This window comes from Podarcis tiliguerta (assembly GCF_965153285.1).
Source record: "Podarcis tiliguerta genome assembly, chromosome: 5".
NCBI lineage: Eukaryota > Metazoa > Chordata > Lepidosauria > Squamata > Lacertidae > Podarcis > Podarcis tiliguerta.
The window spans coordinates 52964028-52989018 of record NC_139538.1 but is presented as its reverse complement, the minus strand read 5'-3'; the positions used below and the strand labels follow the sequence as shown (position 1 = coordinate 52989018).

Below are 24991 nucleotides of genomic sequence, written 5' to 3'. Positions count from 1 at the left end.
TGTTGTAAAATGATGATGAGGACTAGGTGTGTAAAATGTGAAGCAGCTGAGATGCAGGGGAATGTCATTCCTAAAACATTTTTGGACCTGGTTTCAAGCTTCTACTTGGGCAAATCTAAGGAGAATCTCTGCTTAGTCTAAGGAAAACAATTCTGTGTTTGTATGATCATATCTCTGCTTAATTAAGCCGAGATATAAGTGAGCCTTTTCACTCAGCATATAGGAGATCTAAAAGATTGTCTCACCCATCATAATATGCAGCTAATCACAGCGTTCTGCCAGATGGGGTCTCCTAAAGGTACCATCTCATCAAGACGTCCGTTCCATATGATGTAGGAATTGGGACTTTAGTGTGGGAACAGTTAACCTTTGGTGTTCCTTCCTGTTGTGTATCAGACAGGTGTTGTCTTTATTTTGTTTTCCATGTCTGTTGAAGACCATCCTCTTTCAACAAGGCTTTTAAGTGGAAATCTTTCCCCCAATCTGTACCCTTCTTGGATTTGAAATTGTTTTTATGTTGTTTTTTAAATTGCTAAATCACTTCATGAAATGAATGAGTAAGTAAGTAAATGCAGCCCTTTGCTTCAGCCAAGCAAACAAACCAGTGAGACTTCCATTACCTATTTTGCTGTGTCATCCCAACCAGGAAACTGTGCACAAAGGCTTAAGAACCAGCCGGACCATTATGTTGTCTTAATATCTGGATTTGTTCAAAAGCTGTTGCCTATAGTTTCTCCATTAAGATGATGATGAAGAGTTTGGATTTGATATCCCGCTTTATCCCTACCCGAAGGAGTCTCAAAGCGGCCAACAATCTCCTTTCCCTTCCTCCCCCACAACAAACACTCTGTGAAGTGAGTGAGGCTGAGAGACTTCAGAGAAGTGTGACTGGCCCAAGGTCACCCAGCAGCTGCTTGTGGAGGAGCAGGGAAGCGAACCCTGTTCACCAGATTATGAGTCCACCACTCTTAACCACTACACCACACTGGCTCTATTAATTTAAATTAATTTGAAATTTCCTGGTTGGTTTGCCTGCTCATCTGAAGGAAGAAGCAAAGGAGCTGTGCATGTCACCAAAGGTCTCATTCATATATTAGTTTATTAAACTGAGATAATCTGGACTCATCCAGGACTCTTTCATGAGAGACCAGCGAAAGGGGAAGCACAAGTAAGGCTGCACTCCTAGGCTTGCATACTTGGGAGTATACGCCACAGAGCTCAGTGGGACTTCCTTCTGGGTTAATAAACATAGGATTACACTGCAAGTCATACTTTTGCTTTGAAACACAAAGAGGAACATCATACCTTCATCATGCGTGAGAGATGCATGGGATCCAGATGTGGATCAGCTCATACATATCCCACAGTTTACACAATTTTTTTTTTTTACCACTTTCAGAAATATGAAAAAACCTTCGTCTTCAATTCTTCATTAGTAAATGAGGGAAATAATAGGGGTTCTACATTAGAGTGATTGGAAGGACATGTAAGATAAAGCCTTTAAGTACATTGTAGATTAACAGTGCTATAGTAATTGCTTCTATTGGTTACAATTACAGAATCATTTTTTTAAAAAAAATCTTTAGCTGCAGATATTGTAAAAGCTATTTACACACAGAGAGAAAGAGTGCTTGCAAAAGTGTGAAATATGGTAAAGCAATTCATAGCTATATAATAAATCAGTGCAAGAAGGAAAATATCTCTGATAAAGACATGGGGCATGCCTGTTAATTCCCATAAGGCAGCACACACACTATTTGCAAGTTGAAGAGTACTGCAATGGAGCTTAGAATGAAGAGGTCATTAAGGAATTTTCTGTGGAAAGAAGTAGATATTCTACATTACTTTAAATTGTATGAGTTTGAGATCAGCCTATAGCTAGGGATTGAGAAGACTTAAATATAGAGGTAAGGACATTGCAGCTTGATAGGTGGAGTGCTGTGGAAATTGTATAGAATTTTGGAAAGAAGTGATAAGATGGTGCTGGTAGGATTTTAGCAGACACCATCCAGATTCAATGAATGGCACTGAACTATAATGTAAAGGAACAAACAAGTTGTGTTTTCTGTGTGCTGGAGAACTGAATGAATTATCTGTGTTAGCTAATTCACTTAATCAGATTGATGTGTTGTGGGCTTTGGGTTGAAAGGGTCTTTGCCATTTGCAAAACGTTCACTGAAACAGTAATGATTGTTTCAAAAGGTGCCCAGCTTGCAACTCAGCCTTCATGCACCACACAAAGGGGCTGAAAGTGAGTCAAGCAATAGCACAATATATGGATAATAATAATAATAATAATAATAATAATAATAATAATAAATATTTATTTATACCCCACCCATCTGGCTCAGTTTCCCCAGCCACTCTGGGCGGCTCCCAATCAAGTGTTAAAAACAATACAGCATTAAATATTAAAAACTTCCCTAAACAGGGCTGCCTTCAGATGTCTTTTAAAGATAGGATAGCTGCTTATTTCCTTCACATCTGAAGGGAGGGTGTTCCACAGGGTGGGTGCCACTACCGAGAAGGCCCTCTGTCTGATTCCCTGTAACCTCACTTCTCGCAATGAGGGAACTGCCAGAAGGCCCTCGGATCTCAGTGTCCGGGCTGAACGATGGGGATGGAGACGCTCCTTCAGGTGACTGAGTGCTTGTCAAATTCATTTTTTAAAACCTGCTTCATTCAGTGCTGCCTGCTGCATGCACCTACACCATCCACATTCACAACCCACTAAGTTTAAGCGGGAGAACTACTCCAAAGAGTTGCTGTGTAGGATGTGGGAACTGCTTTGGTTTCACGTTCCTGTAGGGGCAAAGATGTATGCATTTTGGGTTCCCAGTATACATCAGTAAACATCTTTTATCCTTTCAGTTGCACCCTATAGTTAGCCCTCTTTTATATAACTGCTCTTTATAATTCTCTACCTATGCTGAGCTACTCCTGTCTGAGTCACAGTGAGGACGGGGGAATGGGACATTGCAGGGGCAGTGATTGTTAAGACCGAAACTTCGGCTCCTCACAGACTGTTTCCTGGTGTGTAATAGCTAGCTGAATGTACAAAGCACACCCAAATTTTCATTCTGGAATTGATGCTTATCTTATATCACATTCCTGACCAGGAGGTTAGCATTGGGCTCATAAATGTGAAAAAGCAAGAGTTGAAAAGGGGGGAAAAATGCAGGCACAGAAAATCTTTTTTTCTGACGCTTTAAAGTTCAAAGCCTGCATTCATAACATAGCAGTACCGGTGCCTTGCTGCCTAATGAGACTCTTAGGAAATAAAAGAGATTTTATGTTAACTATGGCCAGTAACCAAATAAGGACACAAACGTGCATTACTTGTGTGCGGCAGGATCTTTGCTGAGCTGAGAAGCTGCTCTTTTAAAAAGTGGGGATATCCCTTTGTTGATGAAAATTACTGCAGTGGAAATGGAAAGCTGCAACTGAAGTTCAGTGCGCGGTTCTCTCCTGTACGTTTACGTCCTGACCTACGTACTACAGACTTTGTGTACTTGAAAGAGAACCACGACAGTGGTGACTTTGCCTTAGTGTAAGGTGTTTCTGTTCTTTCAAGCCAGGACACCCATTTATTTATTTATTTTTACCAATCTCTCCTATCCATGAAAAGCCTCCCCTCCCCCCAGCTGCTTCAGAGGTCTGGAGGGTTGGAGAATGCTGCTGATCAGAATTGGAATTGGTTTTAGGCATTCCTGCATGGGGAGTGGGGAATGGGCAAAAATTCTGTGCCCTGACTTGTGCAAGCAGAAGCGTTTTCCCCTAAGAGTCGCTGCTGAATAAAACCCCATCACTTTTCACAAACAGCAGATGTGGAGGAACACCTGTTTCTAGGTGACATCATGTGTACCTGCAGGCTGAAACACACATGATGAAGTATTCCTCTGTCGAAACCAAAGCAAAATGCTAAAATCCTGTACATAGATAACCCAGTGTTGGGGCCACCCCTTTGCCTGACATGCTGGTTTTCTCTGTACAAAGCTGTTGAGTAGTTCTTTTTGTATAAAATAGCATATAATCTATCTGAGCTTCACCCTTTACATTCCTCCTTTCAGGGCTAAGCCACCCAAGGCAGATCACAACATAATAAGAATTCATTATGACATAACTACAGTCCATAGAACTGTAATCTATAAAACACTAAAATATATTTTATTTATTTATTTGTTTATTATTATTATTATTATTATTATTATTATTATTATACCAGCAGCAACTGAAACAGGATCAGCAGGGTATAAAATCAGGCAGCTAAAAAATTGAAAGGTTAAAAAAACAGCAGTAGTTAAATATAAAGCACTAAAATGCTAATTGAAAGCTGCTTGGAATAGAAAAGTCTTCAGTGCCTTTAAGGCTGACAGCATACTGGTCTTAAGAAGAAAGTTTATGAACATGGAGCTACCACCCAAAAGGCCCTGTTTATGATACCTTCCCCTTTAATATTTCTTGATGGAAGGCTCATGAGCAGAGCCCCAGAGGCTGTTCTTAAGGATTGGTCAGGTTTATGCAGAGGTCATCACTCCTTCCCATAACTAGGTCCCAAGCTCAAAAGGGCAGCCACCAGCACCTATGACACAAAGCTCTGCAAACATTAAACATCTGTTGTTGTTTTAGAAACTCTGTCCCCAGAGGTAGTGTTCACATATTGTAGTCAATTAAAAGAATGAAAAAAGGTCCTAGCCTCTCTGCCACATCTCTATATAAAATCTCTGATGTGCTATCAGGGATTTGCCAGAGAACGGACTATGTTGTTGTCCTTGAAATGGGAAAATGATATGTGTGAATTTCAACATGTAGCACTCCTCAGCACTAAAGAATATGGACTAGGCCATGTTTATTCAGAACTCCATGATCTATGTAGGGCTTTGGATTGCAGCTGTACCTCTTAAAATCTCAATAAACAACGGGAGCCATAGGTAGAGCGTTTAGTCATCTGGAAGTATATCCTCTGTGCTCATCACTGTTCTCCATCTCCTGTGACTTTTCATAACTCTTGTGAGCCAGTGTGGTGTAGTGGTTAGCGTATTGGCTGGAATCAGCACCCTCACTTTGCCACAAAACCGACTGGGTGACCTGGGCTCACAGGGTGATCTACCCCACAGGGTTGTGAAGGTAAAATGCAGGTGGGGAAAATCATATATGCCTCCTTGAGGTGCTTGAAAGAAAGTGTGGCATAGATTAATAAAGAGTAATTAAACAAATACTTCACTTTCTGTTCTGTTCTTTCCGTTCAGAAAATTGCAGATGTCGGCACTTACAATGAATTTGACCAGATAATTACATCCATGCAGAATTGCTAATTTTGTATCATTTGGGTTTTTGTTCCTGCTGTATTTGGAGTTTTGTGACACTGTCACCATGCTGACATAGTGATGCGGGTTATTCCACTATGGGTTTCTAAGCATCTGACTACTTTTCAAGGGTACCACAGCCATTGTGGTCTGTTAGAGTAGAAAAACATTGAATTATTTGAATTATTATCATCTTTGTGAGACCATGATGAGGGTTGGTGTCAGCTAATTAAAACACTTTTTGAAATTCTCTTAGGTCCGAAATCAGCATTGGAGTCTTATAATGGAGAGCGTAGTCCCATCAGACAAAGGAAATTATACCTGTATTGTGGAGAATATTCATGGGTCCATCAACCACACATACCACCTTGACGTTGTTGGTGAGTAAACTCTCAGTGGCTAAATGTTTTTTTCTTTTCTTTAAGTGATGACTTAGATTTATTTTCCTCCTAATTATCTTTTTTTTAAAAGGTGAAAATAACTAAATGTAAAACTTAAAATGGACTTAGAATGGAGCATATGTGAAGCAGAATAGGCCATACCATGAAGCAGTGACCATTAGTTGCTTCAGATCAGGCCCTGTTTTTCTGTTAGTTTGAATTCCTGTTTTTATATTCTTTTCTGTTACTGTTGTGTTTTTGTTTTAATGATCATTATTGTTCCTGCTTAGAGATTTTAAAATACTAAACTGTTTATAAGTGCTTTTAAGTACAGTAAATTAACAAATGGAATGATGGGTTTTTTAAATTTTAAAATTTTAAAATGATAGGTCCATGACATAATTCAGGGTTAATATTAATCGCTTTGATAGGTTTAATTTGTGGTGTGTGGCCTGATTCTTTAAGACTCAAAGAAACTTAGGATGTTGGAGAGCTATAGATATCTCTCTTCCACCTCCCCACAGCAAAATCTCCTTATTCAGCTGAGGTGAACTAACCTGGAGACTAAACCATTTTTTTTGTTTGAACACTTGTTTAAACAATGTTTATTGAAGGTGCAGCTCCAACGGCTGCCAGGAATGGTAGTAAATTGCGTTCCACATGACTCCATCCTGTACAGACCAGCTGCTGAAAGGGTGCAGCTGAATTATGTTCCCTCACCAGGGAGTGGGTGTGTCCACAATATCTAGCAAAGGAGGAAACCAAGGGAATATATACACTTCTCTCCTAAGAGTATTTTCTCCTTTCCTGGACAGTACTTCAAAGAATTGTGTTGCAGAAAAGAAGTAGGGGAGTCTAGAAGGAAAAAAACGTCTTTTAAAATACCAGGAATGAAACTGACTGAAAAAGACACTGTCTTGAAATCCCCACAGTGTGTGCAGTTTTACTTTTTTGGGAAATTTTCTTTTGTTTTCTGAAAGTTAGGCAAATATTTACCAGAAGCCCCTAGCCTCTTCTTCCTCTTTAAGCTTTTCAATGCCTTGCATTCAAGAATATTCTGCACAGTTTATTTTTCCTGGCAGAAAATATTGGTGACTTGCATGAATGAATGGAATGGTAATGAGAGTTATGTCATTTATTGCTATGTCTGCTACTTTCATAGAGAGAATCATAAAAGTAAACAGTAAGGCCAAGATTTTCCATCGTGATTGGGGGTTTCTGAATGTGCTCAGTTGCCATCATGGGGTCTCGTTTCTTCTTCTGAGGGTCTAGAAATGCACTTTTTCTGAAAGCATGTACCTCCCTTTCTTAAAGGAAATCTATAGTATTTACAAACCCATTTTGCAAAATGTACTGTTTGTCTGTTAATTCTCTTAATATTTATTTGGCAACGGCATCTTAGAATTTGGGCTTTTTAGTTACATTTTGAAACATTTGGTGCTGTTTTCAGTACTTGTTGGTCTCAGCTGCAACCATGGTAAGCTTTGTTTCACCGGGTTTGGGAAATGATCCAGAATTTGAAATTTAGCGCAGAGTAAGAGGAAACAGCACTGGTAATGATGGGAAAGGAACCCCGGGTTTCTTTATCCTTTAGTTTCTAACCTGCAGAAGTAAGAGGATTTTTCTTACACATTTAGGACTGTCCTATTTAGGACTGGCATCAGTACCTAGCATCCTTGGGAAGCTGCCTGGGCCTTCCTTTAAATGCCTCTTCCCCACCACCCCAGTTCAGTTCTCTTGCAGTTCTGGTTGGCTGGGTCTAGCCACCATTTTGTTTTCTCACAATACACCATAGTGATGCTGTATCAGAAGCATTGTGGGAAATAAAAATGGTAGCTAGATTCAGGTGCCCAGTGCTGAAGTGTTAGACTCCACAGGGGACTCTTCCACTTGACTGTTTGGGTTTCAATTTCTCCCACAGAGGTGGTTCTTTGGTCACTATTCATATTCCATTCATCTGTAAGAGCCACAAAGGTACACTGTGAAGATTATTGCCCCTTTAGTTAGGTGATTAGTGTAGCATAGAGTTGAATTATGTGGTAATGCATAATATAATTTAGAAACCTGCAATAGCTATTTCCCTTGAATTCCCTAGTGTGTGGGTCTCTTCCTTCTCAAGATAAATATATAGGTAGATAATACTTTTAAAAGTTTCCTTCTGTTACCCCAACACTGTATTCCTCATACTTCCCATTGCTAAACACAGCTCAGAATGGAACTGATTTGGTGCTACATTCGTTAACCAAACAGAGCAATCACATACTTAGATGGTGGTTAGATGACAGATCCAGGGAAAAGTGTGTAGAACTCTGAAGAGCAAATGTCCCTTCATATTTAGTACACAACTGACCACAGTCTGGTTGGCCTGTGCTGAACCCATTTTGCTAAAACACCTTGACCCTCAATTAAATTTGAAACAATTGAGTACATTGTAGAATAGAAACCAGATTTAAATTGGGCAGTATAAAATGAATTTCTCTTTGCTTGTTTTAGTTGTTTGCCCTTCTACATAAACTAATCTGTTGGGATTTATGTTTACTATTATTACTACTATTACTATTATTTTTACTATTTTCTTCACTGATGAGAGATTAACAGATTTTGAGTCAGGATTCTAGTTAGATGTGAAGCTCATATTAATGATCATTTTACCACACATCTTACCATAGATTTGCACGTTATGTGTAGTAAAATCTTCCTTAATACTTGGCTAGGATAATGCAGATGACCAAGCTTTTTATAGAGCTGGAGAGTAATTTACCCAATGGTAATTTGACCAGGGAGGAGGGGGAGAGAAGGAAAGGGTAGCAGAGGCAAATTATGAAGCATGTCTCTTACTGCCCCAGACCTGGCGAAGGTGATGCCAAACATGAAAAACATAGAGAAGATGAATTGGGTGTAGGAAAGAGAAGTAGAAGTACTCAGGAAAGTTAATTAAATCTTTAAAAATATATATATGTTCATGAATAATCCAGTTATAGTGTGTGGATTTGTGATAAAAGTTCAGAGCATTAACCCAGAAATCTAAACCCTTTCCCCTTTATTACTCTTTCATCTCTTCTTGTACTTGCCCTTTTTATGTTCCAGGGATGAAGAGGAGGAAAAGCAGTATTAATAGTTGAGCTTCATGTGATACACAGGCATAGATCAGTGTAGGGAAGGAAGCCTCTCAGACATTATTCGTTCCTTGTGCTTTCAGCTAAGCTAACCTGTTGGCTCCCTTCTTTTCTCTCTCTTTTCCATGGGTTCAGCTGATTTCAGAGCAGACCTGTTTGATATTAATGGTAATGAATAGTGTTAAAATATGGCAGTACATTATAGTAATGTGTCTGTGTGACACGTTGTAGTGTAACCTCTTATTACCTCACAGATTTTGGAGTTTTCTCAGCAAGCCTCTTGCCAAATGGTGACACAATGCTAAATTGGGAATAGCCATTATTAACTCGCCTGTAATAACTTTTGAAAGCCTGCATCTTTTGCCGTGCATGCACTAATAGCTAGCAGAATGTGAAGGGTTTCATTTGAAGTGCATATGCTAAATATTCTCAGCTGTTAGCTCAGATTTGTGAACGTAGGAAGTACATCACCATCTGATATTTTGCTGCATATGTGAGAAGAACATTTGGCTTTAAGCAGAATTTTCTTAGTAGTCCAGTTAGCTTCTGGCTGCACAGTAGAACTTGTCTGGAGACTCGGAAGTAAAACAGACACTGCCTTAGGTGGACATTTTGATGACTGGTAATGTTCTGTACTTTTCGTGTTTCTTGTACTGAAATTATGACTTTGATTATTTGCAACAGAATGCTGTGTGCTTGTGCATGTGTCTGGCTTCCACATTGAGGAGCCAGAAAAGCTATGGATGGGTGAAGTGATCCAAACTGGAAATAAGCCCACTCATTCCCAGGCAACCTGATAATGCACTCTTACCTTGCTCTTGGCATGTGCTTGGGATGACCCTGCAGAGAGGCAACTGCTGCAAACCCTAGATAGGAACATTGTTGATAGCAGAGAAAATGGAATAGAATTTGGGTACTAATCGGAAAGGCAGCCGTACAGTTTGGGGGCTGCAGATTACAGGAAAAGGCAGAGAACATTTTATTCTATTTTTTAGAGGATAGAACTGTAAGATCCTTCTAGCTCAGCATCTTGGCTTCAGTGGTACATATACGGCTTTGATGAAATCAGCAATTAAATAAGCTGCAAGTATTTTTCACTCTTGAGTTGTAAGTTACTGAAGGCTACCACATGCATTAAGGGTTTCTGCCTTGGCTATTTTAGATGCTGAGCTCTACTGAAAATGACTGTCTCTGTCTAAACTCACTAACTTAGTTGCCCATCATGTTCTTTTCAGTTCAACAGCATAATGTTGTGGGGGGAAAAACAAAAAACAAAAAACCTGGTCTGTTTAAAGTCTCTCTTGATCTTCATATGTCAGATAGCTACAGTTCTGGTGCTGTGAAAAAGTACAAACAACTGTTCCCTATTTACTTTTGCCAGTTCATTACATGTTTTATGTATCTGTTATTCAGCAAATGTCCTTGGCGTTGTCCCGCTTTCAAGATGGGGCTCTTGCTTAGTAGCTAGGACATGCCAGTGTTTACATTTTGGCTTGTATAGTCTCTATTGAAGGAGAGAAGATGACATGTTTTTAAAGCATCTATAGTACAGTTTGCCACTTCTGTTTTTCTTTGAGTACATCTTCATCTCCCATATAAATTGGCAACTTGGCCAGTAATTACCTGCCTGCTCCGCATTCATGTAAGTCTCTCCCAACCCCTTTCTTTTAATTAGAATTTCAGGAATTTCAATATTGGTCAATTTTTTAAATTATCATATTCCAGGTATAAGATTGCCATAATGCATATCCTTAAAACAGTGCCATAGTGGGTGTAATGTAGGTGGGAACGTAAAAGGGTGAGCAGGCACTGAGTAATATGTGTCTGTATTTTATGATTATGGCAATAAAAAACATGAGTCTTAGCCTGTGGAAGTAATCCTTTCCCCACAAGAATTGTACCATATAAACTAAACTTGTTGTTCAGAGCTTATATTGGGAGACGTTTGTCACGTTTATTATAAACAAAAGAGTTATGGGCCATTTCACTCAACATGAATTTTCTGTATGATATCACTTCTGAATGCCATCATGTGCAGTGAACAGAAGTAGTTATTTTACTGAATCCCCTGCATGCTTCTTGCTGTGCATAAGTTCGTTACATGCAACATTGCATGCATGCCTCGGGAGTAACTGATTTCATAAATGGTAGTGACATATGTGTAGGAAACTGATCGTGTGTGAAGAGTGGAAGACAGGCTCCATCAATCTAGTGCCCTGCAGATGTTTTGGGCTACAATTCCAGGCAGCATGGCAAGTGGTAAAAAATGATGGGAGTTGTAGTCTAACGACTATGCATTAAGCAAGTCTGGTCTACATCCATGTATTAATTTGGATAAGACACTCATACTAGGTGTGTGACTCATACTAGGTGTCGTGGCCAAACTATGGTTTGGGTGTTGGGAACATGCTGTACACTTTGCACATGTAGATTCTGTCCCCCATGTCCCACTGAGTGTAAGTTTGCGAAAGGATTGAACAGAGATTGAAAATGAGTCACTTACTTGGTCTTTGACATAAAGTATGGCTGATGATAGCCATAATTAAAAACGTTATGGTGTTACAACCAAGCAACAGGGTTTGTGTGTAATTATTACAGCAGTCAGAGGAAGGGTAAGTTACAAGTCTACAATGGTGAGCCTATGTCAGTCTGGAAGAAGCTCCGTGAACTTGTGCATTATAGCTCTGTTGAGTCTATGTATGGCTGTTCTGAGGCACAGTGGAATTTATGAACATAGGGAACAGCAGCCATATATTATGTCTGTGTAATAAATAGGTATTTGCAGTGGGCTTATGTAAGATTATTGTTGGGTAGGTTGTACTGCTGGAGTCCAAACACAAAACACAATAAAGGGTGTGAGAGTAATTGTCACGTACCTATCCACAGGTATTAGCAGAACTCTTTCTCCAAAGCAGTAGTGAGATATCACTAAAAATAAAACATAATAAAACATTTCATTTGTTTTCAGGAATTAATTAAGGGTAGCCTTCAGGCCTTTCCAAATGACTGCTCAAGCTCATGTTGATCTTTGTACAATATTCCACAACTCCTCTGACAATAGTGTTATATCCTTTGTGTAGTTGATGAGGGTGTAGGGAGAGCCTTTTTATCACAGGGGATATTCAAGTTGGTGTCCTTACAAGGTTTAGTTGAACCTTATTCTGCCACAGCATTATAGAAAACTCCATCCTTAATACAAACGTTCAGGTGCTGCTTAATTAATTTCCAGCAAGAGTTAAATGTATATAGTCTACCCAAGTCACAACTTGCTTTCTGGCAGCGAGGTTTGCAGTTGTTGACTAACTCTTTACAGGAGCAAGGATAAGCCTGACATACTTACCTGAGCACTTGAGGGCTGGGACGTGCTGAGACAGGGGCAGAGGCAGGCAGGAATCCACACTGGTGCTTGCCTCTAGGTATTTGGATAAACTGAGAAGGAAGAAACTTTCTTTCAAAGCAAGAGAAAAGCCTGACTGTGGACTTTACACCTGGCATGGGCTTTTGGCAACACTTGAGCAACTAGCTCAGAGAGAGGGAGAAGAAAGAAACCCTACACAAATTGTTTAGAGCTAGAGGCTGTGTGCTTTGCTCTTAGCGAATGTCATTGCTTATCAAAGGGTTTTAAAAAAAAATCCAGGTGCTGTTACTCATTGGATCTGTCATACTTGCATTGCGCCTTTTGGATCACACAGCCCCTCACTTAACTTACTTCCTTGCCACTACATGCCCATATGCTCACCATCTATTTGCTCTGTCCTTCTTAATGCTGTGCCAAAAATATATTATGCAATTTTGATAACCATTCTTCATGAATTAATGAGAAAAGAAATTTTCTTATCAAAGTGGAGAATTTTTTTTTCATGTAATTCTCATGAGTGGGGTGCAGGATATTTATTGCATTTGTTTTAATTTCATGGCAGCTGAAGTGTTTTAATTTCATGGCAGCTGAAGTGTTTTGTAAGTGTCCTTTCTTTGATTCTGCAAACCATATCTTCTAAGATATGTATTCTGCAGCCTCCCCAGATGCCTGCACTTTAAAAAAACCTCATGTCATCATTGGCTGGACTTTCGCATGGACACTGTGTTTCTGCCAGTTATTCTCCTTTTATTTTAAGTGAAGGCATTTTTGAAGAAGTCAGTGCAGAAATCATAGAACTGTAGAGTTGGAAGGGACCACAAGGGTCATCTAGTCCAACTCCCTGCAGTGCAGGAATCCTTTGCCCAACGTGGGATTAGAACCCACAGCCCTGATATTAAGAGTCTCATGCTCTTCCAACTGAACTATTAAGAAGGTAAAATGAATAACTTATTGAATAAATGAGCACACCAGTCTCATGCACACAGTAGCCAGTGCCCCCAGATTTCTGGACTTCAGTTAAACCCAGATGTAAATTCTCCCTTGAGGTTTTTTTCATATCAGGAAGCGTGGGCAGCCAGGGAGGCTGCAGAACTTTGGAGAAATAGAAAAGCACAGGGCTCTTTTGCAGGGGAAGAACACTTTTAAGAAAAATGGAGAACAGGTTTCAGAGTATAGAACTAGCCCTTTTCTATCATTTCCCCAGTTCTTACATATGCAAAGCAGGGCACATGCACGTCCACCCACACCTTTTGTTTCTCTCTCAAGTCCAAAGTTGATGAGAACTCCGGAGTAGAATTATTGCACTTTAAAGAATATCATCATTTTTAAATTTTGTAACCTTTCTCCAGGCCTGGAAACCAAATTGAGACATTTCTGGAGCAGGCAGCCTTCTAGCCCTGTGTTTTATTGAAAGGTCAATTGCTTTGCAATCAACATTACTAATTAGGACATATTGACATCTCATACTGCAGAGCAGCACTATGTGGAGGCTGCATGGTTGGCATGCAAAAGGTCCCTGGTCAATCCCTGCCAGGTACAACTGGCAGAGATCTGTATCTGAAACTCTGAAGAGCTTCTGCCACCCTGTGCATGCAATACTGAGCTAGATGCACTTAGGCTCTGGCAGCTTTTGACTTAAGTCAGGTTCCTATGTTCTTATCCTGTAGCTATGAAACAACATTCAGCTGCATTCTCTCTCCCTACGAAGTGTGTAGTTCATTACCATGCTTTCCTAGTAATGCTTTTAGTTGTATGTGTGTTACAGTGGTAAGGACATGACATAAAGATGACTATGGCTTATACTCAGACAGCACTTCATTCCATCTCCCTGATGTTTCCTTACCTGATAATTTCTGCATGATACACACTCTTTCACATGACATAAAAGCCCCTTTTGCAAACCAAGTGGAATCGACCAGAAGTTTGGTGCTCATTTCTGTGTAAAATGCTTCCAGAAAAAAATCTGTTTGCAGCCCTGTTAACTCAGAGAACTGCAGGAGTTTTGTGCTGTACTTTCCCAACCCTTTTCATGGATGCCAAAATTAGGGAAGGTAATCTTTCTGCCATTATCTTGGGTGAAAGCAAGCGCTCATGTGCATAAAGCAACATGTCCAATGACGTCTGCAGTTGTGTCACAGCATTGCTGCTGGTGTAAATGAAATTTAGCATGACATAGTGTTATATCAATAAAAAAAACCCATAATTCTATAACACAATTTGTAATTCAGTGTAAAAGGAATGTTGGAAACAAGGACAGAATGTTCGCATTACAGCCAGGAAAACGAATGCAATAATCCCAACATCTGAATGTACCCAGTGAACCAACCATTTATGTATCGTATCCTGGATGGAATGGGGCTGGGGCCATAATGATAGCACAGTCCACCTACCCTTCCCTTTTACTCTGTATCAGATTTGGCATTTCAGTGTTATATTTCCAACCACAATTACCAACCTCATGCAGCAGTACCATTGCAAGGCTGTATTGTGATGGGGCTGACATAAACGATTTTCATCTCCAAGCATTCCTAACTGCTATCGAGCTCCAAAAAAATATGATGATATATTGCCAAAAGATTCTAGAAGTGTCTCCCATTTGGCTGGTTCTATGTTTCAGCCGTGTGTGGGAGAAATTGCATCTTGCATTTCACATTCCAGAGTAGTTCTGCTTTATTCTTTTCCAATCCAAAAATGTTTTTTATATATATAACAAAGTAAAAAAAAAATCAGAAACCCTTCAGTCACACTATTTCATTGTTATGCTTTCCATATTTTCCCTCGCCCAAGCAAAGCTGTTCTTGGTAGTTCAGATGTTCTAAAGCTTTGGGTTTTGCCTGTGCCGTAACAAGGATCATAGTGGTTAACCCCACGATTAGCAGGGTAGACACGACAGCCTCTTCCTCTGGGGAAGCTCATGAAACACACACTGTGGCAGCCTAACAATGGGTTTCTCTGCATGAAGAGCAGACTGGTATTAACACCACTAGCCAGTGATGACAACTGAACATTTTAAAACAAGAACATTCATGTTGCATACTGCAGCTTCTGAGTGGCTGGAGGTGCATTGTATCACTTAAACCTTTGTAACAGATACATTTTCAAAGAGCATAGTTTGATTCTCGTGTGGTAAAACTGGGTGCATAATTAGCAGAGAACATGAAGGATAAAAACATGGTTCTTCCTTACCTATTAAGATATTGGGTGAGGATGGCTAAGTGAAGCTACTTTGTCTCACACATCCACACACACCCAATAGCTTTACAAAATTTGAATTATGTTTGTTGAAAACTCTGCTCAGTTTCCCCTGTAAGGAAAAGAAGCAGCAGCATCTGTTGCTTTGACATCAGTTGCTTTGACTTCCTACCAGCTGAGTGCACATGTTCAGTATTTGCGAAGCCTTTATTGCCAAGTGATGCCAGGTTTCCTATGGAGAATATGTGGGGAAACTTTGGTTCTTCAGATGTTTCTGAAGTACAACTTCCATCAGCTCAAAGAAGCATGGATGTTAGGGGTTGTTGCTCAGAAACATCTGGGGAACCAGAAGTTCCCCACACCTCCTAATGAGTCTGACCATCCATGAAGATATCTGGAGAATATAGTGGGCCACAAGATTAGCAATGGCTATTGCTCATTCTGGGCATATTTTCTTTGTCTGCAGTTTCAAGAACTGTGGTATCTGGAGCTGCATGGATGTGTGCCTAATTGAACTCATGAGTTCTAAAAAATCAGTTTGGAGGGGTTCTGTAGTAGCAACTGTTGAGAACGGAAAATTAAAAACATTCTAGTAGGCGTAAGGCTCATACATGGACCTCTGGATCACAGCCATAGTCAACATACCTGAGAGTTTTGCAAAGATACAGATTCCTGAACACTGCTAAGGATTAAATCAGTGATGAAAACATAGACAGAGGTACGAGTTGAACTTGGCAGCAAATTTCTTTAAAGATTAAACAATGCTGTCTTTTTTCAAACTGTCCTAGATAAGAATACTTTGATGTTGAGGAACCAGGCTTCAGATAGGCGAAGGAATAAAAATTGTAAATGTTTTATTGTGCACATACACAACACTACATGTACCTCTGAACTCTGGCTCATCTGATTATTGTTGAATCTGCCAATGAATCTGCCAATGTTTCTTTATGATTCTAAAACTGGCTATTATCTAGTAATCTCATTCTGCAGCATTTCAACAATACATTGTTTCCCTAATAGTATTGTTTCACTGTTTCTTGTAAGTGCACATGACTGCTAATTTGTAAAGGAGCTTAAACAGTGAGAATACCTTTTGTCTACTGATTATTCAGTCAAATATGCTCCTAGTTGCAGTGAATAATCTAGGGTCTACTGCCCTCACCCTAACTCCAGCCACTGAAAGTCTTATTGGAATTGTACCATTAGGTATCCCTGTTCACAAAAAGAGCCGAAATGCAGAACAGTATGTGCTTCATTTCCATGTAGGATTTGAAGCACATCTAAATGTGGATTGTATTGCAGTTAATGGCCACAATCCTCTTGTCATTTGCACAAAGTCCATGGATATTTTTGGGGATTTTCCAGAGACTCATGCCAGAAAGGGGGAGGGGAGCAACCCTCTTCTATCAGAAATTCACACTGTAAGAAAGCTAATGGCCCACTGTGGATCAGTGCACACCTGTAACCAACATATAGCTCATTTTATCCTTTCTCATGGCAGCCTGCAAGTGAAAGAGGTGTGGTATGAAGAGATGTGAATCTTGCTCTAGAAATCATTTTGCTCTTGAGCTTCATCTCACATACAAAACAGCTATGTAGCAATTTTCCTCACAGTTACAGCAGAATCATGAGTGAATGCTTAAACACATGAGCCAAGCATTGGAACAAGGCTGACCCCAGATAACATTCATTCAACACTTTCCACATTCTTTATCTGGCCTTTACCACAGCCAGAGATGCTGTACTTGATGTCTCAATAGATGAAATTATTGGATCATGAGAGTTCTTGTAGATGATGTGCTGAGTCACCTGATACTCTGGTATGTCAGCTGTCCATGGCTACATCACAGAGCTTTTATCTAAATTTTCTTAACTTCCCAAGAATTTTTCGTAACTTCCCTATAAACTTTGAACTCTAGTGATAGTGGAATTGTTTTACTTGCCTGTGTAGCAAGGGCAGTGTTTTAAGGATGTGCATTGACTGTGTGGTTAATGTAGCATTTTTACTTTGTCCACAAACTCACTACATGACCTTAGGCAAACCACTGTTCTCTTGGTCTCATCCCTCTGTCTGCTTATTCAATGAACATACAAGGATTTTATAAGGATTACTAGAATAATGCATGCAGATTTTGAGAACTTGAATTGCACCATGTCTTATTAAACACATTTTAGAAGGTGACTTCTCTGCAATTTGCAGCCAGATCAGAAACATTCACTGGCTTATTTTCCAGACACTGATATAGCTATTTTCTAGGTGAAATGATACCTACCACCCTTTGCTTACAGTTCCTCTCCCCCATGGAATTGTTGGCATGGATTGCATTACTAGGAGTAATTTCCCCCCATTGAATCCTGAACTGAACTCAGGGTAACCGAACTCCATAGGATTTTGTTTAATATATATGAGTGCATATTTATTCTTTCAAAGATCATCAGTGACACTGTAGATTGAAGTGTCCAGGAACTTCCCCCCTTGTATGTAAAGGCCCCTTAAATAAAAATTACAGGGAAAGGTGTTGGCATGCTTTATGCAACCCAACCATCTACATGTTCAAAATGGAAACTTTTGAAGTTTCAATTAGCAAAGATTTATTTCCCATGTGCCTATTTGACCTTTTTGTGCACGAGTAAATAAGAGAATACATATACTGAATACTGATGGATTTATAGCACTGGGAAAGCAAAGGCTCTGAAGTTGTGTGTGTGTTTTAAAATTCAACATTTATAGTTTGGAATGAAGAATTAATAAAGTTTTACTTTAACTGTTTTCAGATGTAGAACAAAATATAATTGGTCTCCAAAAGGCCAATATATTTATTTAGCATACTTTAGCAGTACTTTGTATTTTAGAGCTAGCCTTTGTCTTTAAGATATTTTCATAAACACAGCTTTTATTCTTCTTCAGGAATGTGTCATAGTCTCTTATCGCCCCTGCTACTTGCCCATATACCAACAGCTGCCTAACAATGTAATGTTTAATGTTTTAAATTACCATATTTAGTCAGAATGCACAGGCACGATCTGGATACCTGACAAATGAACTGCAGCAGATTTTATATTTTAATACACTGCTTCATGCAGGCGCAGTGAAAAGGCTTTGGTAAAAAAAACCCACAGAGCTATCAAATTAAAAGAGAACAATATGGCAACATTTGCCCACTTTTCCTCTCACTCTTATTTTGTCGCAATCGTGCATACTTTGCATATAATGATTATTAAATGCACCACTTCCCCAGCTCCAGCCAGCATGGCCAATGGTAAGGGAGGAAGGGAATTGTGGTCCAAAACATCTGGAAAACACGTAAGACTGAGCTTAGTAAATAGCTGGAGCCGCTCCATCAGTGGTGAGACTGCAGAGTCACTTAAATGAAAGAGAGGACAAGGAAAGGGAACCTGATCTAAATTTGGGTCATACTAGTGGTGTAAAGCAGTCATTCCCCATGTATGTCTATCAAATATTTCATATTGCTTGGGAACAGGGTCACAGTTTAAAGCCACTAGACTTGCATTAGATAGACTTACAGCATATCTAAAAACATAAAACATCAAGCGCCAAAAACTTCCCGATACAGGGCTGCCTTCAGATGTCTTCTAAAAGCTGTGCAGTTCTTTATCTCCTTGACACCTGAAGGGAGGGTGTTCCACAGGGAGGGCGCCACTACCAAAAAGGCCCTCTGTCTGGTTCCCTGCAACTTCACTTCTCGCAGTGAGGGAACTAGCAGAAGACCCTCAGAGGAGGACCTCAGTGTCTGGGCTTAGCGATGGGGGTAGAGACGCTCCTTCAAGTATATAGGGCCATGGCCATTTAGGACTTTAAAGGTCAGCACCGACACTTTGAATTGTGCTCAGAAATGTACTGGGAGCCAGTGAAGATCCTTTAGAACTGGTGTTGTATGGTCCTGGTGGCCACTCCCAGTCACCAGTGTAGCTGCCGCATTCTGGATTAGTTGTAGTTTCTGAGTCACCTCAAAGGTCGCCCCACATAGAGTGCAGTGTTTGTGTGTGTGTGTGTGTGTGTGTGTGTGTAATATCACTGAAAATTCAACAGTTTCTAAGGCAGAGCTTTCTAAACTGTGTGTTGCGACGTTAGTGTGTCAGCTGCAGTGCTTAGGTGTGTTGTGCGAATTCTCCATGCGCTCCTCCTGGTCTGGAAAGGGGTTAGTTTAACATCTAGTTTGCTAGTAAAACTGAATTACTGTGCTGCGAAATGATGCATGTCTAAAAAGTGTGTCACCAATATGAAAAGTTTGGAAAGCTCTGTTCTAAGGCAGTTAGATAGATGCCTGGATCTCTTTAGGCCAGATTACATGTTTGCTTTGTTACCTTGAAACAGCATCCTTCACTGTAGCAGTGTTGTTAGCAGCCAGCATACTCTGTATGATTAGGTAACCTGTATATGACAGCTTTATGCAGAATGCCTTAGTCTTTCAGTGACAGTTGCTGCACTCAATTGGATTGCAATGGGCAGCAATCAAGTTCAAGATTTAATGTTGCAGTCAATGAAAGTCATTTATTATTAGATGAAGTACCTGAAGAAGCCAATTGCTTTGATATGCAGTGCTTTACTAAAATGCCTCAAACTTTGGTAACATTTTCTACTCTTAATCATCCACAGCCAGTGCCTTACGTAAACACTTTTACACATCCCTTAAAATGTTAGAGCTAAAGATTCCAACCTCAGATCAGCTACATGTATTTCAGGCAAGCTAGCACATGTAGCTAAAAGTTAAAAAGTTTCAAGTGAAATAAACAAAACACATTGTGTGTTAATGTTAGTGGTGATTCTCCCCCCACCCCCTGCCAATGGTTTTGGGGACTCCCCACCCCCATTTAAGGGCAAGAAGTAAGGTCGTGAAGGAAATCAAACCCTGATGTGGATAAATGAAACATGAGGCCTACTGACTTTCTAAAAACATTTTAAATAATATTCTCTAAGGTTTCATTTTATACTGAAGGCGATTGTAATATGTTTTGGAAGATGGTGTAAGGTTTCCATTAAAGCGAGATCATACTTGTTTTTTCTTTTTCTTTTTGTACCCAAACATGGGTAGGGGAGATGGAGTTGGAGCTTATTTAGTAAAGGGTGGAAAGCTTTATAAGTTTTCTCCAGGACTATAAAAATATTAACTGCTACATTAAACCACAATTTGCATTTCACTTTTTTTTTTTTTAAAGTATACCATTCCTACATCTGACAAGGCAACACACAGAGAGTGGCTTGTGCAAATATAAGAAGGTTGATGGAGTTGCGCTTTCTTGCATTTGTTCATGTCCTTCACTTCCAAAGAGGTCCATGAGCTCTCCCTGCTTTGCTTATGCATTTCTCCATGAGGGAATTGTTGGAGTCCCACTTTGGAACTGTTTGTTCAGCTTAGCCTTCCCTGATGTTTAAGGCTTTGTGGATGTGATCCCTCTCACGCTGCCCTTACGTTGTTCATTTTTCCTGGTGATTTGAATTTTCTGTCACTTGATACCAATTTGTGAGGTCATTGTCCTAAAAGAAGAAGTAAAACATTTTAAGAATGAAATAAGAAATACCTATACATTAGGAATATGTATCAATACAAAAGCTTAAATTCCCTTACCCTTGTATTCTCTTCACTGAGTCTTGGTTAGACTACTGCAGTGCTTTGTATGTGAAGCTGCCATTGAAGATTGGTCAGAAACTGCAGTTTGGTCCAAAATGCAGCTGCTAGAATACGAATTTAGACTGGGCATTGGAAACACAACTCACCAGTGCTAAAAGAACTGTACTGCCCCATGGTCCATTACTGAGTGCTGTTCAGAATTAGTACTTAAAGCTCTGCATTGCTTGGGACCTGAAGGCCCACTTTCTCCATACAGTATTAACCTGCCCACACATCTTCTGCAGGGCTTCCACTGGGTGCCCCTGCCATCTTAAGTAAGGTGAGAAGAGGGCCTTCTCAGTCATGACAGCCTGTTTATGAAATTCTTTCCCAGAGAAGCTTTATAGGTGCTTAAATAGATGTCTTTTTTGTCACCAGATGAAGGCCTTTTATGTTCCCAGACCTTAACTATAGCAGATCTTTTATGTTGGATGAATTCAAGTCATACACACCATCCAACATACAGCCATGAAGTAATTTAAAAACAGCACTGCAAGAGCTACAAGTTAAATAAGGCTTCTGCTTTGTAGTATGTTGCCAGCGCTGCCTCAGTAAGTAAATTCCCCATAGGCATTTGCAGAGTGCCAAATATATGGCCTTTATTAAAGATCCTATTGTTTGGCAGTGTCATTATTTGCTGTTACACCCCAGTGTTGTGCTTTTCAGACACCTTTTTTTTTTTTGGAAGCCAACATGTTAAAGGCTGCAGTCCTATACAAACGCACCAGAGCTTAATCCCATTGGACTCAGTGAGCCTTATTTCTGAGCAGACATGTATAGGATTGCACTGCATGGCAGACTATATGCTATTTGGAATTTGGATGGCTTTTAATGTTTCCTCAAATCACTATAATTTGGTTTTAATAATTAATATATCTCTAAAAAGGTAAAGGACCCCTGACAGTTAAGTCCAGTCACGAACGACTCTGTGGTTGCGGCGCTCATCTCGCTTTACTGGCTGAGGGAGCTGGCGTTTGTCTGCAGACAGTTTTTTCTGGGTCATGTGGCCAGCATGACTAAAGCTGCTTCTGGTGAACCAGAGTAGTGCATGAAAACGCCGTTTACCTTCCCACCAGAACAGTATCTATTTATCTACTTGCACTTTGATGTGCTTTCGAACTGTTAGGTTGGCAGGAGCAGAGACCAAACAATGGGAGCTCACCTCGTCGCGGGGATTGGAAGCGCTGATCTTCTGATCGGCATTGGGTATGCTGACTGGAGCTGATGGAAGTTGTATTCCACTACATCAGGAAGGCGAAAAGTTCCCAACCCCAGTGGGTTCTTCAAAATAAATGAACAGTCCAAAAGAAATTGTGTGTAATTTGTTTACACTTACCAAAAAATAAAGCACTTAATAAGTTTTTCATTTCAGGTGTCTAATTGTTTGATTTATTTTCCTGTTTATTATAATTTGCCCTGAGATGAGAGGCAAAATAATATCAGATAAAGAAACAAACATGTAATGAAACAGAACAAGAACAAAAAAGATTGCATTTCTTGACATGTGAGATACTCTTGAGTTCCAAATAGCGTCAAGGAAAATCATTAGCTTCTAATCCCTTAATGGTGTTTTCTTCCCAATGGCATAAAATTACTGCTGAGTCTTAATACTTCAAGATTGCTGTGAAATAATTCAAGCTGATGAATAAGAACATACAGATTTTGCCAAGAAGCCAATTCAGTATTCTCCCCGATGACAATTTTGGAAAAAGACCATTGTGCATCATTTCACGATGATGGATGATGGAACTTAATAAGCTGACCCTTTTACGTTTGGTACCAAGTCTTTCAAAGGCCCAAACCACAGAATGATCTCATGAGTTCAGAGCTTTGGAAAGCCCATTATTAAAAGAAATAATAGAAGTTGTTTTTTAGAACAGTAGTTGCCAGTTGTGATCATGACGCAGAAGGCCACACAGTGAGCTCTGGGCATACAGTGTGGCTTCTGAAGCATGTCTTCTAAAAGCAGTTCCCTAAAGCTGAGAGTTTCAAGAGCTACTACCTACAAACCAGGGTATGGATATGAGGTAGTAGTGGTTGCTGGTGAAAGACCACCGGTACTCTGGTTCATGTGAGGTAATGGTCCTATGCACTGATGGTACCCTTTGGGACAGACCCAGTAGGCCTAATTGTGGAAAATCTATAATGGTTCCTTGACTGAGGCTGTTACATAACCAACATGTATATGAGATGATGCCATATATGTTCTTTGCAGTAATGTTATTATCAGTACTATTAATAGTTCATGATTATAGCTCACAATTAGTGAATGCCTTCTATAATAATATATATTAATTGATGCTCATTTTAGTCTTTTATTCTTTTTTTTAAAAAAATACTTGTTTTTGGTAGCATTTTTGTTTGGTCTTTGCTTCTCTTTTTCCCTTCTATGTTTTTATTTTTGCCTAATTACACAATTTCCAGTTACAATATACCTCAGTAAACCCTCACCCAAAGGATTTGGCAATACAGTGGTACCTCGGGTTAAGAACATAATTCGTTCTGGAGGTCTGTTCTTAACCTGAAACTGTTCTTAACCTGAAGCACCACTTTAGCTAATGGGGCCTCCTGCTGCCACTGCACCGCCACTGCACGATTTCTGTTCTCATCCTGAAGCAAAGTTCTTAACCCGAGGTACTATTTCTGGGTTAGCGGAGTCTGTAACCTGAAGCGTATGTAACCTGAAGTGTATGTAACCCGAGGTACCACTGTAGAACTGAAGACGATGATAGATAGATAGATGATAGATAGATGATAGATTTCCCTCACCCCATATAGTAGGGAACAACTCCAGAGAGTGGTTCTCTCATGTTTGATACCACATAAATAGAAGTTTCTGTGATTTAAAAAAAGTATCCTTAGTTAATTGTGCCCTATTTTCCCTTCCCCCACTTCATACAGTCTTCTGCTCTGTGCCATCTTTTTTCTTTTTCTTCTAAAAGGCTAGTCTTTAGACAGCACTCCAACTGGAGTATTCAAGCACCTCCTTTGAAGTGCAGTTTTTGTTCTACGTTTTGGTTACAGCGTTATTTCAGTGAAGTCAGCCAACAGGCTTACAGGGCTTTTTGGCTCATGTTCACTAACAGTTTTCTTGGCAGTGCTGCTTAATTCTGCTTCTTTATACGTTTCTCTCTCTTCTCCCCCCGCCCCATCTTTGCTTCCTGACAGAGCGATCGCCTCACAGGCCTATCCTACAAGCTGGCCTACCAGCAAATACTTCCGCAGTTGTTGGGGGTGATGCAGAGTTTGTCTGCAAAGTCTACAGTGATGCTCAGCCTCATATCCAGTGGATAAAACACACAGAAAAGAATGGAAGCAAATATGGGCCAGATGGATTGCCGTACCTGAAAGTTTTAAAGGTGAGCTTTCCCCCCCTTATTTTCTTTTGAACAATAAGCAATTCTTTTTAGAATGTTATAAAGCTTTTTGAACAAGGTCAAGGGATAGATTTCTAAAAATTGACTTTGCCAGCACACATAAATACAGTGGAATACTGAGTTGTTGGTATAAACAAAAGCAAAAATTCATTCCGCATTTCACCTTCTTTGAAGTCTTTTATCCATCAGCATGATTGTTTCCTTATTTTTCAGACATCATGGTTGTTTATTAAAAGAATTGCAGTGCCTTTATCTTGGCATCACTTGAGATTTGTGCATTGGCAAAAAGTATCCAAAATAAATCAAAGGAAATATATTAAGAGGCTTGGACAACATTATAGACCCTTCTGTAATGACCATATTTGCTGCCAAAGGATGTTGTCAGTGCTCATTTTCCTTATGATAAAGATACTGAGTGTGTCCCCTTCCCCCAAGTGTGAACTATTGACAGGGCAATCATTTTAGGGGTAGCAGCCATTTTAAAAATATGTCCTTTTTGCCTAGCTTTGCTCCTAAGGAACTGCTAATTTTAATAGTAGTGAGTTCCCATGAAGCTTAGCAGTAGAGCCAGAAATTTATGATTTTGCATAGTGAAGAAGCAAAAAAGGTAGTTTATCTGGGCAGAACCTTTC

At 39.8% G+C, this 24991-nt stretch overlaps 1 protein-coding gene across 3 annotated transcripts in view; it reads left to right on the top strand.

Annotated features, from left to right (window-relative positions):
• Positions 1–24991, top strand: part of FGFR2 (fibroblast growth factor receptor 2) — a 113929-nt gene that overhangs the window by 49732 nt on the left and 39206 nt on the right. For all 3 annotated transcript variants that reach the window (XM_083439618.1, XM_083439619.1, XM_083439620.1), the window contains 2 exons: positions 5563–5686; positions 24151–24341. In XM_083439618.1, coding sequence (XP_083295744.1) covers positions 5563–5686; positions 24151–24341 — 315 coding nt within the window. The remainder of the gene's footprint in view (positions 1–5562; positions 5687–24150; positions 24342–24991) is intronic.